Source organism: Dasypus novemcinctus, chromosome 6 (assembly GCF_030445035.2).
Source record: "Dasypus novemcinctus isolate mDasNov1 chromosome 6, mDasNov1.1.hap2, whole genome shotgun sequence".
Classification (NCBI taxonomy): domain Eukaryota; kingdom Metazoa; phylum Chordata; class Mammalia; order Cingulata; family Dasypodidae; genus Dasypus; species Dasypus novemcinctus.
Window position 1 is genome coordinate 84,021,878 of NC_080678.1, and position 14,700 is coordinate 84,036,577.

A 14,700-nucleotide genomic window follows, 5' to 3' on the forward strand; every position below is an offset into this window, starting at 1 on the left:
GTGCTACATTTTCATGTTTATAAGTATAAAGCCTTTGTTTTCTAATTATTTATATCAGGTCCTGCTTTGGATTAGCATCATAAAGAAACTCTTTTTTAACAGAATTGTTTTAAGTTGATGTTTATAGTGTTTAAAAATAGTTGAGTGGATTTTAAAAGTAATTCAGTTGTATATATAACCATTTGTTCTCATTGAAAAATAATATGCAATGTCATTGCATAGCAGAAGATACTGAAAAAAATAAAGCTTAAATCCTGAGAAAATGTAATACAGGTGGACCTCACTTTATGCAATAGATTTACATATCCTTTTCTTGGGATGTCATCATTTGGAGTCATCATTTGAAATGAAATGGAAGCATGCTTTCTGTATAAGAAGAGCATTCCTTCTTGTCATATTAGATGGCAAGGAAGCAAAGTCGGTTAGGATCATGTCAAAAGGGCTCAGGATTCAACAAGAAGAGGTACTCTTTTGGCAATAAATATTAACAATTGCAATCATTGAAACACATTAAATATTTAGATACAAGTTCACAATGATATTTTAAAAACTAATTTAAATAATAAAAATTAAAGCTCACAGTATTAAAATTGGGTAACTATAAAGCATTTATCCTGCCTTTCCTATAAGAACTATACCACTAAGTAACCAAATAGTAAATGAGGGGAAGCATCAGTTTGTAAAAACATTTCAGTTAATGAATGAAAATAAAATGACAGAATTAAAACATCACCATTTTCGCAAACCCTACCCCTTATGAATGAATGAATCTGGACATTGAGCAACAACAGCTACAAACAAAAAAAAAAGAGGGATAATCAGAAATTATGTGCCTTCTGAAGAACAAGGAATATACCTCTACCTGTAGACCTGCCAATGGGGTCAAACCCAAGACTGATCAAGCCTCTGGATCCAGCTGCCAATTTTCACGTCATACAGAGGAAAGAAAAACCTACTGAACCACATTTTGAATATGCAGTCAGCAAAAGCCAAAACGGGGGCGGGGCGGGGGAGGGGGGGATTCTGCAGTGCAGATGGCCCTGTTCTTCAACAGATACATTGTAAGGAAAAGAAAGGGAGGAAGGCAGAACCCACAGATAAAAGAGATATAACACAGCGAATGGACACAGAAAGCAGACAACGGGGGGGGGGGGGGGGGTTAAAATCTTTTTAAAAAATAAAGAGTTATCAACTTTTTTTTTTTTAATATACGCTCTCCTAGTACCTGGGATGGTTTGGTGATAAAAGTATGAAGAAACACAAGGGGTCACTGTAAAAGGCAGGCTAGTGGTTATTTATGGGGCAGTGTTTTGGAAAGGAGGAGTGATTGGGATGGGATAAGTGAAGGGTTTTCCAGGGTAGCTGGCAAACTATTTTTTGACCCTGGATGGTAGTTACAAGGGTGGTTGCCTTATAATAAATTCATTAAGCTATACATTTGTTTTGTATCCTTTTCTATATCTAGGAATAGATATAGTTGTGTAGTTTTTTATGTCTATTTTATGTTTTTAAAGTAAGTGATCCTCTTAAAATGGGAAAGTTATGGCCTATGGTATCTGCCTTAGAGTGTGGGCTTTTGTGACTCTTAGAACTGGAAAACTTTTTGATTTATTGGTGGCATTGTATTCTTGATGTTTTAAAAAGAGAGATGAGTGTCTCACTGTCACTGCTTTAAGACCAAAATGTGAGAGTCCACAGTTATCTGGTGTACTGGCCTTTGCAGATTTTTTTGTGAAGGAAATATCCTGAAATTTACTAGTGTCATATACTCTCAGTGTTGACAGAAAACAGCAATCTCTAAATTATGCCTCCATTCTTAAACCTAAAGGGGCATCATTAAAGGGTTGTGTGTTGACAGAACAGAGGACACAGGCAAGGAATAGGGGTGCGAAGAAGAGATAATATATCATGTAGAGGCCAGAAAAATAAAGGAAGAGACACTATATAGCATTGGAACTTAGGCGCTCATTTTCTGTTTTCCTTTTTCTTTTTCTCCCCTCCCCTCCCCTCCGCCCCCCTCCACTCCCTGCCTCTCACTTCCCTTTGCTTTGCTCCAAAATGAGGGAAAGCAGTGCTAGTAGGCATTGTAAATGTGTGTAGGAAATTGCCCTTCCTTCCTCTCAGAATACTATTAAAGCGGTTCTGAAATATGGGACAGATCTTGAGGCACTAGAAAGAGTGCTTACAGAAGAGAAAAATACATTAAAAGTTAGATTTTTTTTAAAGAGAAAAAGTTTAGAATGTTTAAATGTGCCGAAACTAGGTTCTCCTGGTTATTTTTTTGCAAAAGCAGGCATTTTCCTTCTTAAGCTAATTCTCTGTTCCTAGATTAGAAGTCCTGCCCTGTGGTTTGCACAGTGTTTGAGCTTTTCCCCATGAATTTTGGGAAGCTAATGAGACCTTTTCCTACCAAAACATAAGATGCCTCTAAGAATTCTGACAGCCTTCACCCCTGCAACTTTTGGTTGCATCCAGTTAAAATTGCAAACCATGATGAATGTTATTAGAGAGGAAATAAAATGATTGAAACCTGTGAATTTGTTTCAAACGTTGTTTATTTTACCAAATAATTTAGATAAATCTTTCTTGAAAAGGAAGAGAAATCACCCTGTTTCATTAATAATCTGGAGCTTTTCAGAGGATTACTTTGAAATACTTCCCTGTCAATTTTTCCTCAGTTAAGCACAAACTTTCTTTGACCTGATCACACATAATTAAATAGCTGTTGAGGGTCAAAACCAACTAGAAAGCCAGCCATTCTGTAACTCTATCTTCATTCTCCTGCAAAATTAAACAGTAAATTTGTTTCAGTTCTCAAGCAGGATAATTATGAGAGATAGTTACATCATTTATAGTTTCATTTAGTTGTCCATCATACACGCACACCTAGGTATGTATTTCCCCATGAGTATCCATGTTGTATTTTGATTTGTAAATGATGATTGCAGTGATTGATTCATTGCAATGTAGCATATTGAATTGATTTTTTAAGAGAGAATGAACTTTAGCTGTTACCATGTCCATTTGAGTTCCTGTTGTTTATGTATTTTGTGATTCTTGTGTTCAGAAGCTGCATACTAGCAAACAAATTTAATTCCCAGGGCTTTTTTTTTTCTTTATTACATTTGGAATCCAAGAAGCACCTACTACACAATAGGCACTATTGATCACACTACTAACTCCTTCCAATCCTTTGAAAATTGAAGGGGATTCTTTGATTAACAGTGATCATACAGCAGAAAGACTCAATAGGGATAAGATTAATATATTGTTGCTAAAACTGTGTTAATACTATTATAGTGACTAAGTCTCAAGTCTACTGCTGATCTTAAACAGTGGACAGTGGTGGCTCATTCAGAGAGCTTTAGAGAGAAATATCCTAGACCTGCTACAGGTATCATATACCTGCTACATTAGGGCTATATTACAGGTGTTTTTGTTTTTCCAAAAGCTGTCATCTAACCCCAGCCAATTTGGGCTTTAAAGTTCCTTTAAGATTAAAGGCTGGATGCCTGCATGGCACCAAATACACTGTCACTTAATTGAACTCCCCATCCCCCCGGCTCCCCACCCCCCAGTGCACATGTGCTCCACATCTGTCAAAACGGGCTCTTCAGGAGCCTTGTAGGACACAACCATTCTTCACCACAGGCTTTCTAGCTCAAACCTGGCACGGAAGTAAATGGGAGATGAATAAGAAGTGAAAAGAGAAGTTTCCATTTCTGTGGACCAGGGGAGTAGGACCATTTGTCTAGCTAGCCTGGGGACAATTGGAGATAGTATCCCTGCCTTAGAGCCCACGTTTCTAGCCAGGGATGGTCAGTAAGATAGGATGAAGGGCTGGGCTTTGATTTTAGGAAGTTATTTCAAGGATTGACAAATTCTCTTTTGAACTGTACTTTGTTTGAAAACAAAGAAAAATTTTAGAGAGATTTTGTTTCCACTTTCTTCTTCTTCTCTCTTCAGCCTTGCTGTGTATTTGTGTTTGCTGTGTGAAAACTCGTCACCCAAAATTGGAATTAAAACATAACTTTGTCCTATTTTTGAAATTACAGCTGGCATTTTAGGGGGGTTGTGGGATAACAAATGGAAAGGCAAGTTGCTTGTCTGTCATGTCTCCCAAAGCCTGGTTCTCAAATCAGAGGCAGTGTCCACCCTGATTGTACCTGCCCGCCCCCCCCACCTGTGACTGGCTATTAGAATGAACTTTTTCAGCTCTTCCCCCCCTAACCTCGTACTATAAAAGTGGGCAAAGATACCCCAGCTTTTGTTTTTAGTAATTTATTAAAAGAAAAGTTAAATTGCAATTTTTTAGCATCAAGATAATGGGCACACAGGTGAATCATTACAAATCTATGCAGTTATTTGCTTGGGGTGGATGTTTTATTTGAAGTGTGTTTGTTTTTAAAGCCGACTTTAAAATCTTTTACCTTTATGATGGTAAATTTTTGTTATCAAGATTTTTTTAACTTAGATGTGAAACTTTATCCAGGTTCCAACTTGAATAGCAGCCCAAAGGGCAGATACTTAAGATGCTTTTTTGCACTTATACACTACAGAATTAAATTACTTCCTGAAATCATTTTTCAGATTCAATCTCTAACGTGGACTTTGGCCTATTTAAAGAAAAGAAATAATTTTAAAATGCCAAATTACTCCATCTTTATATATATATACACACATATATATTTGTTTTTTTCCTAAAACTTTCTAGAATTTATAAATTCTTTAAACTGTATAAAAATTTTTTTTTTTTTTTAATTTTGTCTTTTGTTAGTTTCTGTCATGTCAAAGGCCATGGCGGCTGTTCTTTGCCATTAACATAACCAGAAGTATCTCTGAATGACAAAGCAGAGCTTTATTTAGGTTTGTGATAGGTAATGGGCTTTATGAAGAATTTGGTTACTTACCAAATATTTTTAAGTAAAAAGCTTTTTAAATTCTTGCTTTCCCCAAATGATTTTAGTTAGGGAATAAGTAATATTGACAATATAAGATCTCTCATTCCATGACTGTTTTATACAAATTGGTTCATCTTTCAAATCCATCCCTGTGTCGTGGGCATCTCATTGTCCTAACAAGGAAATTCAAGGACTGAATCTATATCCATGGTTGGTCATCTTCTTAAAAGAAAAATTACATTCCAGTAATGTACCGTGCCAGGACCTTAGTTGTCCTGGCATGACATATACAAACAGTATTCCTCAGGTGAATATTTAAAGAAATGTAATTTCTGTGAAGTATATCGCAGAGCTCACTTTACCAAGTGAGTGTCCTCCTTCCTAGCCTCAACTCTTTTTAGGTGCTCCATTTCCCCCAAACTTTACCTTCTGCTTGGACCTCTCATTAGGTGCGACTGCTATCACTACAGCCTTTGGGGTGGCAGAAATGGAGAAATGGGATTGGTGCTGCACTGCTATTAATATACTGACCCAAGCATAGTCCACAAGGCCCTTCCTTTCCTTAATATAAATCATAATACATCTGAGACAGGGAACAGTTGAAGCTGTGTGGGATATAGGTATCAGTAGTTGTTAAAAGCCCCTAAGCGGGGAGTATGGCTCAAACGGTTGAGCACCCACTTCCCACAGGGGAAGTTCTAGGTTCAATTCCAGATGCCTCCTGAAAAGACAAAAACAAACAACAAGCAAAACAAATGGACAAACCAACTCAACTTAGGGAGGCCTATGTGGCTCAGTGTTTTGAGTACTGGGCTTCCCATTTACGAGGCCCTGGGTTCAATCCCCTGCCCCTGGTGCCTCAAATTACATACATACATACTTACATACCCCTAAGTGATTCTGATATGCAGCCAGTGATGAGAACCACTGGGCTAGGCTAGAGAGGATAGACAGAAGAGAAATAAACAGAGACATTCTTACTGAATTAGATGATCAGTTATAAAAATACCATGGATCCATCTCAGTTACCACAGGGGCCTGTGTCTCGCCCTCATCCTGTTCTTGCCACTGCCAACTCTGGAACACATTCAGAATATTTGCCTTCCTCAGTACACGGGCACTGCAGAGGGAAGGGAGTCCCTTTTTCTGCCTGCTTGCTGCCCTATTTGTGAGTTCGTTTTCTATCCGAGCACACTTTTCCCTGGGTAACTGACACACAGAACGATCACTCAAGGGAATCCACACCCACCCACAGAACGTGGAGCACATCTGGTAAATCCTGGCCTGGTCTGTAGCTCATCTACAAGCTGCAGGGAGTCGTGGCCTTAACGTACATCTTCCACAGGGGCAAACGAAGGCCACCATTCCTCTCCCGAGTGGGCATGGGGGTGTTCAGTAATAATAAATTCCAGTGCCTCTCCATTTAATTGAGGAAAAGCTGAGCACTGGAGGTCTGCTGAGGAACTTGTGGGGCCTTTGAGAAGAGAGATCTAAGAGAGGGGCTAGAGAAACAGACTGCTCTGTGACCAGGGCAGCCAGGCTTCCTGGCCTAGGACATTTCCTCAGGGACACCCTTGGTTCTAGAACATTTGGGTTCTGCTGAAGCCCTTAAGTGGCCATTGTTTTGTTTTTTGTTGTTTTTGGCCATTGTTTTTTGTGCTGTGAGGGGCTTGCTGTTTGCTGAGGGATGTCCTTGAGGTTAAAGACGTAAAGGCCAAAGAGAATTTGGCGGCCACAGAACTGTGCTTACTGGAAACCTTGAGTCTCCAGTTTCTTGAGACCATTCCTGAAGCGGAAAGTTTTTTTGATGGCCTCTTTCTTTAATAAAATTTAAATTTGAGTGGCGGGGCTGGGGGGTGGGAGGAAGATTGAGGGAGAACTTCATTCTGAGGCAATGAAATGATTTTCATTCTCAATCTGATTCTGTAGAGCAGTCTGTCTCCTTCCTTCTGTCCAAATTTTATTGGACAGAAATACGTAAGGGTATTTCCTCACTCAAATGATCACCTTGAGATTTCATTCATTGAATATCTTAAATAATAATCATAACTGATACTTACATAGAGTCATAATTCCACATAAACTTTGTATTAGCAAATGAGCTAATTCTTAAGACAACCTGAGATATAAGTATGGTTATTATCCCCATTTTATGGATGAGAGAGCTGAAGCCCAGCAAGGTTAAATACATTGCCCGAGGTCATATAGCTGGCATGTGGTTTCCATTCCAGACAGTCTAAATCTGAATCCCATGCTCTTAACCAGTCTATAGTGCCTCTCAAAGTTTGGTCCAGGGGCCCTGGGAATACCCGAGACCCTTTCAGAGAGTCCACAGGGTAAAAACTCTTTTGAAAATAATAGTAAGGTATTAATTTGTCCTTTTCACTCTCATACTCTCATGAGTATACAGTGGAGTTTTCCAGAGGTTTCATGACCTTCCATGTCACAATAGATTGAATGCCAGAGCAGATAAGAGAATCTAGCTGTCTTCCCTTAAGGCAGATATTAAAGAGATTTGCAAAAGTTTGAAACAGTGCCACTCTTCTCCCTGTCTTATTTGTGTTTTAGAAAATGTAGGGTGTTGGTTCTTTTTGGTTAAAAAATTTTATTGAAGCATAAGGGGTTTATTATTTTTAAATAACTTATTATTTTTTCAGCTTCCTCAGTAAAGCCAATAGATACATAACTCTTACAAACAAAAGCTCCTTGGGGGGAGGCAGATTTGTCTCAACTGATGGAGCATCCACCTACCATATAGGAGTTCCAGGGTTCAAACCCCAGGCCTCCTGGCCCGTGTGGTGAGCTGGCCCACACGCACTGCTGATGCGCTCAGGGAGTACCGTGCCACGCAGAAGTGTCCTCCACGTGGGGAAGCCCCATACGTAGGGAGTATGCCCCTCAGGGAGAGCCGCCCCGTGCGAAAAGGGCACAGCATGCCCAGGAGTGGCACTGCACACACGGAGAGCTGATGCAGCAAGATGACGCAACAAAAAGAGGCACAGATTCCCTGTGCCGCTAACAGGAACGCAGGTGGACACAGAAGAACATGCAGCGAATAGACACAGAGAGCAGAAATGGGGGTGGGGAGAAAGGGGAGAGAAATACATTTTTTTAAAATCTTTTTAAAAAAAAAGCTCCTTGGGACCTTAAATAATCTTTTTAAATGTAAAGGAGTCTTAAACGTTTGAGAACCACTGATTTAACAAGAAACCCTTGCTATTCAACTATGGTCCACGGGGAAGGAACTATTTAAAAATGCAAAAATCTCAGGCCTCTCGCCAGACCAACTGAATCAGAATCTGAGTTGTAACAGGAGGCGATTGTTTAACCCAGTGAAGGCTGAGAAGCACAGGCATGACCGCACAGGACAAAGCCACCCTGCGTCCCACCACCAGAGGTGTTAGGGTCTGAGAATTTGGGGTTCTTACAAGTTCCCAGGTACTGCTGCTGTGGCTGGCCTGAGGACCACCCTTGGAAAACTGCTTGTCTGTAGGAAATAGACTGGGATTCTGAGAAATCCCATAGGACTGTGAAAGAGACTTCTTCAACTTCCACCTTTTCAAAACCAATCACTGAAAAGAGAAAATGTCTGCAGAATTCAAATCTCCTATTTTTGCTAGGGTGTTATCTATCTTTTTAAAATGGGAAGGAGTAAGATTTCAGGCAGGTCACAGGGCATTTTGAACAATCCTACTCTCTTTAAACGATGTGAGGGCTAAGGCTCAGCTTCCTGCTGCACTAATTGCAAAATTACCACAAAATTTAAAGGAGGAGACATAAAGAGCCTGTCGAGTTCCTTTTTCACTCCTTATACTGATAACATGCCATTCATTTCCTTGGTCACAATGCTGCTTAACCCCAGAAACCAGTAACAGGTGAGCGTGGACCTGTGACTCTCTGTCCTCAGTCAGGGGCTACATGGGTAGTGTCATCAGATTCCTTCCACTCAAGAGGTGCCATAAATCCCTTGCCTGGTGGCAAGTTCCCACCCAGGCTTGCAGCCCCAGGGCTGTCTACTGATACCTTTCAGCAAGGTTTGCTGAGCTAAACAGGTGGCTGATGAAAGGTGTGTAATCCTTAAAGATTATCTTGCCCTAAAAGCATCCAGTGACCCACAAACTTACATAATCCAGACAGATGGGAGCTCGCCGGAGTTTACACTTTTGTGTTTGAGGGAATTCATATGGTTTTGTTCTAGGTAGTAGAAGATGGAGGTGTGCAAGGGTGAGATGTGAGCTGCCTTGGTGGGATATATCCTTATCCATGTCTCATCCTTGCCTGAGAATATTATTCCAGTTCTGGTTCTGTCTACAATCTTGAGATATTATTAGTTTTTAAAGGAAGGAATGTTTCATATTAAATGAAGATTAACCTTGCAATTATTACACTGAGAGTTAAGTTGATTTGGGAATTTGGGTCTGCAAAAACAATTCTTGACCTTGTCTAGATAGTTCCTTCCTTATCCTAATGGATCTGTCTACATGAAGGCAACTCTCTTTTTTCTCCCCCTGGGAGAAATTTAACCATTTAACCACAGGAGACCAAGACTAGTTAACTTGAGAATTGATTCTCTTATGACAATTAGATCAGCCTTAATGGAGGTAGGTAAATTTGGGCTCCCTGCAGTACAGCTTAGAAGTGCTTACTTTTTATAGGTATCACATTGTTCTTAGTTTCCCTTTAAGCAAAAACCTTTAAAATCTTTTAAATTAAGTGTGTGGCCCATGCACTGAAACTCAGACCTCACCTTTCCCTGGGTAAGTAGTTGCAGTGAAATTAGAGAAGAGCCAGCTCTCTATCTCTAGTATCAGATAGCTGACATGGGTGACAGGTTTATGGGCCAGTCAGCTTTCAATTACCAGTCTCCCCATCATGGGTAAGTGCTGTTCACCCAGCACCTCTGGCTCACGGGAACTTTAAAGGGAATTGTTTTTACCAGCAATTAATTATATTGCAGCTACTGGGATTTGTCTTCCAAACATCACTTTGTTTTCAGTCTGAAACAGGCAGGTTTCCCCAGGGATAGTTCATGTTTTCTGATTGAAAGTATCCTGAGTTAAGGAGAGGTAGTAGAGCACCATGGGAATCTATTCACCAGGGGTATTGTACTTGTTTCAGATGCTTCAGGATAATAACACCGGCTTCCAAGATAAGTGCTTTTTATTTCCCTGCATCTTAGATCAATTATTTGGAATCTTTTTGGTAAGTTAAACTTAAGAGCTATAACTTAAACCACCACATCTCTATAATTAAATACTCAATAAATAAATGTTCTTACCAAAAATTATTCTGTCATTGGGCTTTATAGGAATTATGATTGGAGGCGCCTAGAAAAGGTAGACAGAAACAAACAAAAGGTGGCAAGAAGTTATTTAAAACATTCCATGTTACAAAGGCCAAAGTAGTGAAGCACTACCAGCTACAGCTTTTTTGAGGGAAAGTACCTGCTGCTGGTAAAATTTTAATTATATATTGCATCAACCTCATGCACAAATGGAGTAGAGTAGACATGACACAGATTTTCTTCTAAACTCTATGTTGTAACACATTATAAGTGATTTCACTTAACTAGTATGGAATCAGAAATTTACCCTTGGTCATTTTGGATTCCATTTAATACCACGAAGGAGGAGATTTTGTGGCCTTACCAGTGGCTCTCAGCATTAGTGTAGGTTCTTTGAGCGTCTCTCAGTCAGAGATGAGAAGAAAAAACCAGTCGTAGGCAATGCGGCGAGCCCCCTGGGCAGTGGCATGTTGTGGTCTGAAATGGTGGTGCGCATCAGCCCTGAAAACCTGCCTGGTGTTTTCTGGTAGGAGTTTTGGCTTGCAGTTTTTCCCTCTCCAGCACCCAGGAGAGGAAGGTATTACTTCTGGTGGGTTTTGGAAGCTGTTCTGCCTGCTAGCATTTGCTGGGTGGGGGGTGGGGTGTTGCAGGGGGCGGGGCATTTGCTGTGGAAGCCGGATGGACCCAGGGCACCCAGCTCCTCAGGCTCATTGCCCCACTGCTCTCTCCCCTCCCCACCTTGGGCCCCTGAACTCTGCTGGGGCAGTGGCAGTCACAGACCACAGGCTGTGTCCCAGCAACTTATCATGCAGGAGTAGCAGGTGCTGAGAGGCCCATGCCTAAAAAGCTCGCTCTCCACAGACTCCAAGTTGCCTGATGCTTCAGGGCCTTACTCACTTAGTCTCAGGCCCTGAAAAGAAGTATCTGTATTATTTCAGGCTGGAGATTTTGGGTTTTTTCTCTTCAGGATTCTGACTGCTGCCCTTTAGCCCAGAGTAGGGAGTGTGGGAAGGAAGAAATATATAAGTGTTTCCCTGGTAAGGTAGGCCCAGGTGGGGCATCACAGTTGGGGCTGTAAGGTAGAGAAGGCACATACCACCTTCGAACACTTTGGTTTTACAGAAATCCTTCTGCTGGCTGAGAGGATCCTGCCTGCCCCCGTCTGTGGGGTTCAGATAAGAACCAATGAGTGCCTAGGAAATTCCACCATTACTGCAGGGGCCTTTTAATTGAAGGATCTCATGGCCGTATCACGGTTCTGTGGTTCTTTCCCCCAGGAGTGCAGCGCTGGGACCTCCAGCCGACTGAGTACATTTCTCAGCATGTGCCAAGGACTTAGGAGGCAGGTGACGGATGTGCCAATTATCTGTGTTCTGAGGTTTGGGCGCCCTTTGTGTGCTGGTGATGGAGAGATCCTCTCCATGTTGGCAGGGCACGATGGGGGCTGGAATCAGCACAGTGGCCGTCACTCTCAGCTTTCCTGACACGGTGCTATCGAAAGCCTCATTGTGTAGCCGAGTGACATGTTGACAGTGGTTTGACTGTAAAATTTTGTGGTGCTTGTTTGTATTCAATCAAATACTATGCACTTAAACACGCGTTAAAGGGACAAATAAGACAAAAGACTTCTGGAAAACCTAGAAGTTAAATTTATGCCTATTCTTCATAATGACATTCAGATTAAAACCATCAAAATGCAAAGTGCTATGGTTATACCCCTCTGTGGTTCAGGTCGGGTTTCTTCTATATTTCCACATTATCTGCAGTGTTTTTTGAGAGGTAATAAAATGCAGTGGAGGAATTGATTCCTCGTGTAACAACAACAAAAAAATCCAAAACTGAGAAAATTCTTGAGAATGCAGCCATTTTGGAAATGTAGATAAAGGAGAATGCTGAAGATTTGGGTGGTTTACAGAGCAACATGATTTTGTAATTGCTGCCACCTACTGTATGTGGTTGATGTTTGTTTAAATTTAGGAAGTTCTTGAAGGTGGGGCTGTTGAAATAGATAATTATAGCAAGGTAGACATCATTAGTTTATAGCATTTCTTCTCTACTCCATAAGTGGCTCTTAATTACCGAGACAGCCGCCAGCTTTCATTCATTACGTTCAAGTGGATTTAAAGGTTTTCTCGTTTTAAAGTTCCTTTGCCAAAGAACCTTCTCAGTAATGCTGTAGAATTCACATTCAGAAGCTTAGCATGCTCAAGGGTTTTTTGAGTATATATGAAACAGTTTTATTTAAGGAGCTTTTTTTTTTTTTAAATTTTTATTTGTAAGAGCAATGATCTAGGGGTTGGATTTTAAATTTCCATGAAAGAAGTGAAAATAGAGCTAGCAAAGCTGATATAAGTTGCAGCAGTTGACTTAAAAGACATTCATTTATGAGTCCTGAAACAAAGCTTCAGATTAGCCTGCTAGTTAAATTTAACAAGCAGTATAGAATCTGAGTCAACAGAGGCCCTTCTCTTTTATTAAGACTCAGCTGTCAAAGGGTCATTAGGTCCTTCCTGTGGAAAACAACTTTCCCATTAATGTTTGGGGTGGTCCTTAGCCAGGAATTCTGAGGAAGTGCCTGACAGTTCGTTTTTGAAGGAATCTAAAGCTGGTGGGGGACTTGGCTGTTGAGACTTATAGAAGGAATATCTTCAAATTTAGCTTTTTAGTCTTTGTTAAATATGTCATGGTAAATGTTTGGAACGCTGCTGCTAGCTACGTGAATTGACTTACAGTGCCACTATAAAAGATTTAGAAGCATAAACTTCACGGAGATCAAATCATTGTAACTGGAAAGAGGTTACATGTATAAAAGTTACGCATTTCTCTCCAATGTGATGTTTTTACCTTGTTGCTGCCTATATTATTTCTAGTGACCCTGTTCAAGTTCTCGGAACAAAATAGTGAGGTGGACTTTTGCTTTTTCTGCCCTAGGCTATTTGCTTTCTAGAAGAGAAGGCCAAGCAGGGTCTCCTGAAAAGCCCCTCTCTGATCTGGGCCGGCTCTCCTACCTGGCCTATTGGAAGAGTGTCATCCTAGAGTATCTCTACCACCACCACGAGAGGCATGTCAGCATCAAGGCAATAAGCAGAGCTACTGGCATGTGCCCACACGATGTCGCCGCCACACTGCAGCACCTCCACATGATTGACAAGCGAGACGGCAGGTGAGCACCAGGCCCTGGGTGACACTGCTGCCTCCCAGGTACCGTCCAGCAGAAAGTTTCACCTGGGGCTTATGTGGATACATTTCAGGGAAAGAAGAGATTCCCTTACGGTACTAGCAAACCCTTTCTCCTGGGAAGTGGATTTGGCTCAATGGATAGGCCGTCCACCTACCACATGGGAGGTCTAGGGTCCAAACCCAGGGCCTCCTTGACCCCTGTGGAGCTGGCCCATGCGCAGTGCTGATGTGCATAGGGAGTGCTGTGCCACACAGTGGTGTCCCCCATGTAGGGGAGCCCCATGCACAAGGAGTGCTCCCTGTAAGGAGAGCCACCCAGCATGAAAAAAGTACCGCCTGCCCAGGAGTGGCGCCAGTGGCGCCACACACCTGCAGAGCTGGTATCAACAAAAATGAGATACAGATTCTGGGTGCCACTGACAGGAATACAGGCAGACACAGAGGAACACACAGCGAATGGACACAGAGAACAGACAACTGGCGGGGGTGGGTGGGGAAGGGGAGAGAAAGTTTTAAAAAACCCAAAAACCTTTCTCCTAAAAAGAAAACACAAAATGACACCGTTTTCAAAGTGTTGCTCTATTTTCTGATTTCTCCGAACCTGGGTACTATTAGTGCTAACATATGTCAGTATGTGAAGGTGAAATGAAATTTCAGCCTTCGATTCACTTTCTTCTGCCTTATCACATTACAGATTTGTCATCATTAGAAGGGAAAAGTTGATATTGGGCCACATGGAAAAGCTGAAAACCTGTTCCCGAGCCAATGAACTTGATCCAGAGAGTCTGAGGTGGACCCCAATTTTAATTTCCAACGCTGCCGTTTCTGAAGAAGAAAGGGAAGCTGAAAAAGAGGTAATGATTGGCATCATTGGCCTAAGTTCTGTGACTTCAATCTTGTAGCATTCTTTAGCTAAGAAAACTATTAACATCATTGTCAAAAGCTTGGTTCTGTACAAGATAGCTTGTGAAATGATATGGGACTAATTTACCCTAACTGAGGTTGCATGGTAAGACATGATAATTTTATTGACTTGAGTATGAAAAATGAAACATTTATCATTGATCACAAAGCAGCATTTTTCACTACTAGACAGCATGTAATCAGATCAAATTTGGTGCTGAGCTCCAAGGCTGCAGTGTCAATCGATTCTTTGTGTTTATGAACTTGCTTAAAGTGCTCCATGCCAGTGAGCATGTAATGTAGTGATGAAGGACTCAAATCAATTCACTGCATCATTAATAGTGCTAAATATCCCATGAAACTCATTCTTCTTTGATTTGTTATCCTAACTGATGCGAAAGGGTTCTGAGATGATGCAGCTGGAATGCTGCT

The 14,700-nt window shown here is 41.2% G+C and overlaps 2 protein-coding genes across 7 annotated transcripts in view; one reads left to right on the plus strand and one right to left on the minus strand.

Annotated features, from left to right (window-relative positions):
• The window catches only part of KAT6B (lysine acetyltransferase 6B), a 199,500-nt gene that overhangs the window by 174,154 nt on the left and 10,646 nt on the right, over positions 1–14,700 (plus strand). For all 6 annotated transcript variants that reach the window (XM_058299090.2, XM_058299092.2, XM_058299094.2 and 3 more), the window contains exons 14-15: positions 13,117–13,348; positions 14,060–14,219. In XM_058299090.2, the coding sequence (XP_058155073.1) occupies positions 13,117–13,348; positions 14,060–14,219 (392 nt within the window). The remainder of the gene's footprint in view (positions 1–13,116; positions 13,349–14,059; positions 14,220–14,700) is intronic.
• Positions 14,122–14,700, minus strand: part of DUSP29 (dual specificity phosphatase 29) — a 56,780-nt gene continuing 56,201 nt past the window's right edge. The window contains exon 5 of the mRNA XM_004477378.2: positions 14,122–14,208. The gene's annotated coding sequence lies outside the window, so the exon portion shown is untranslated. The remainder of the gene's footprint in view (positions 14,209–14,700) is intronic.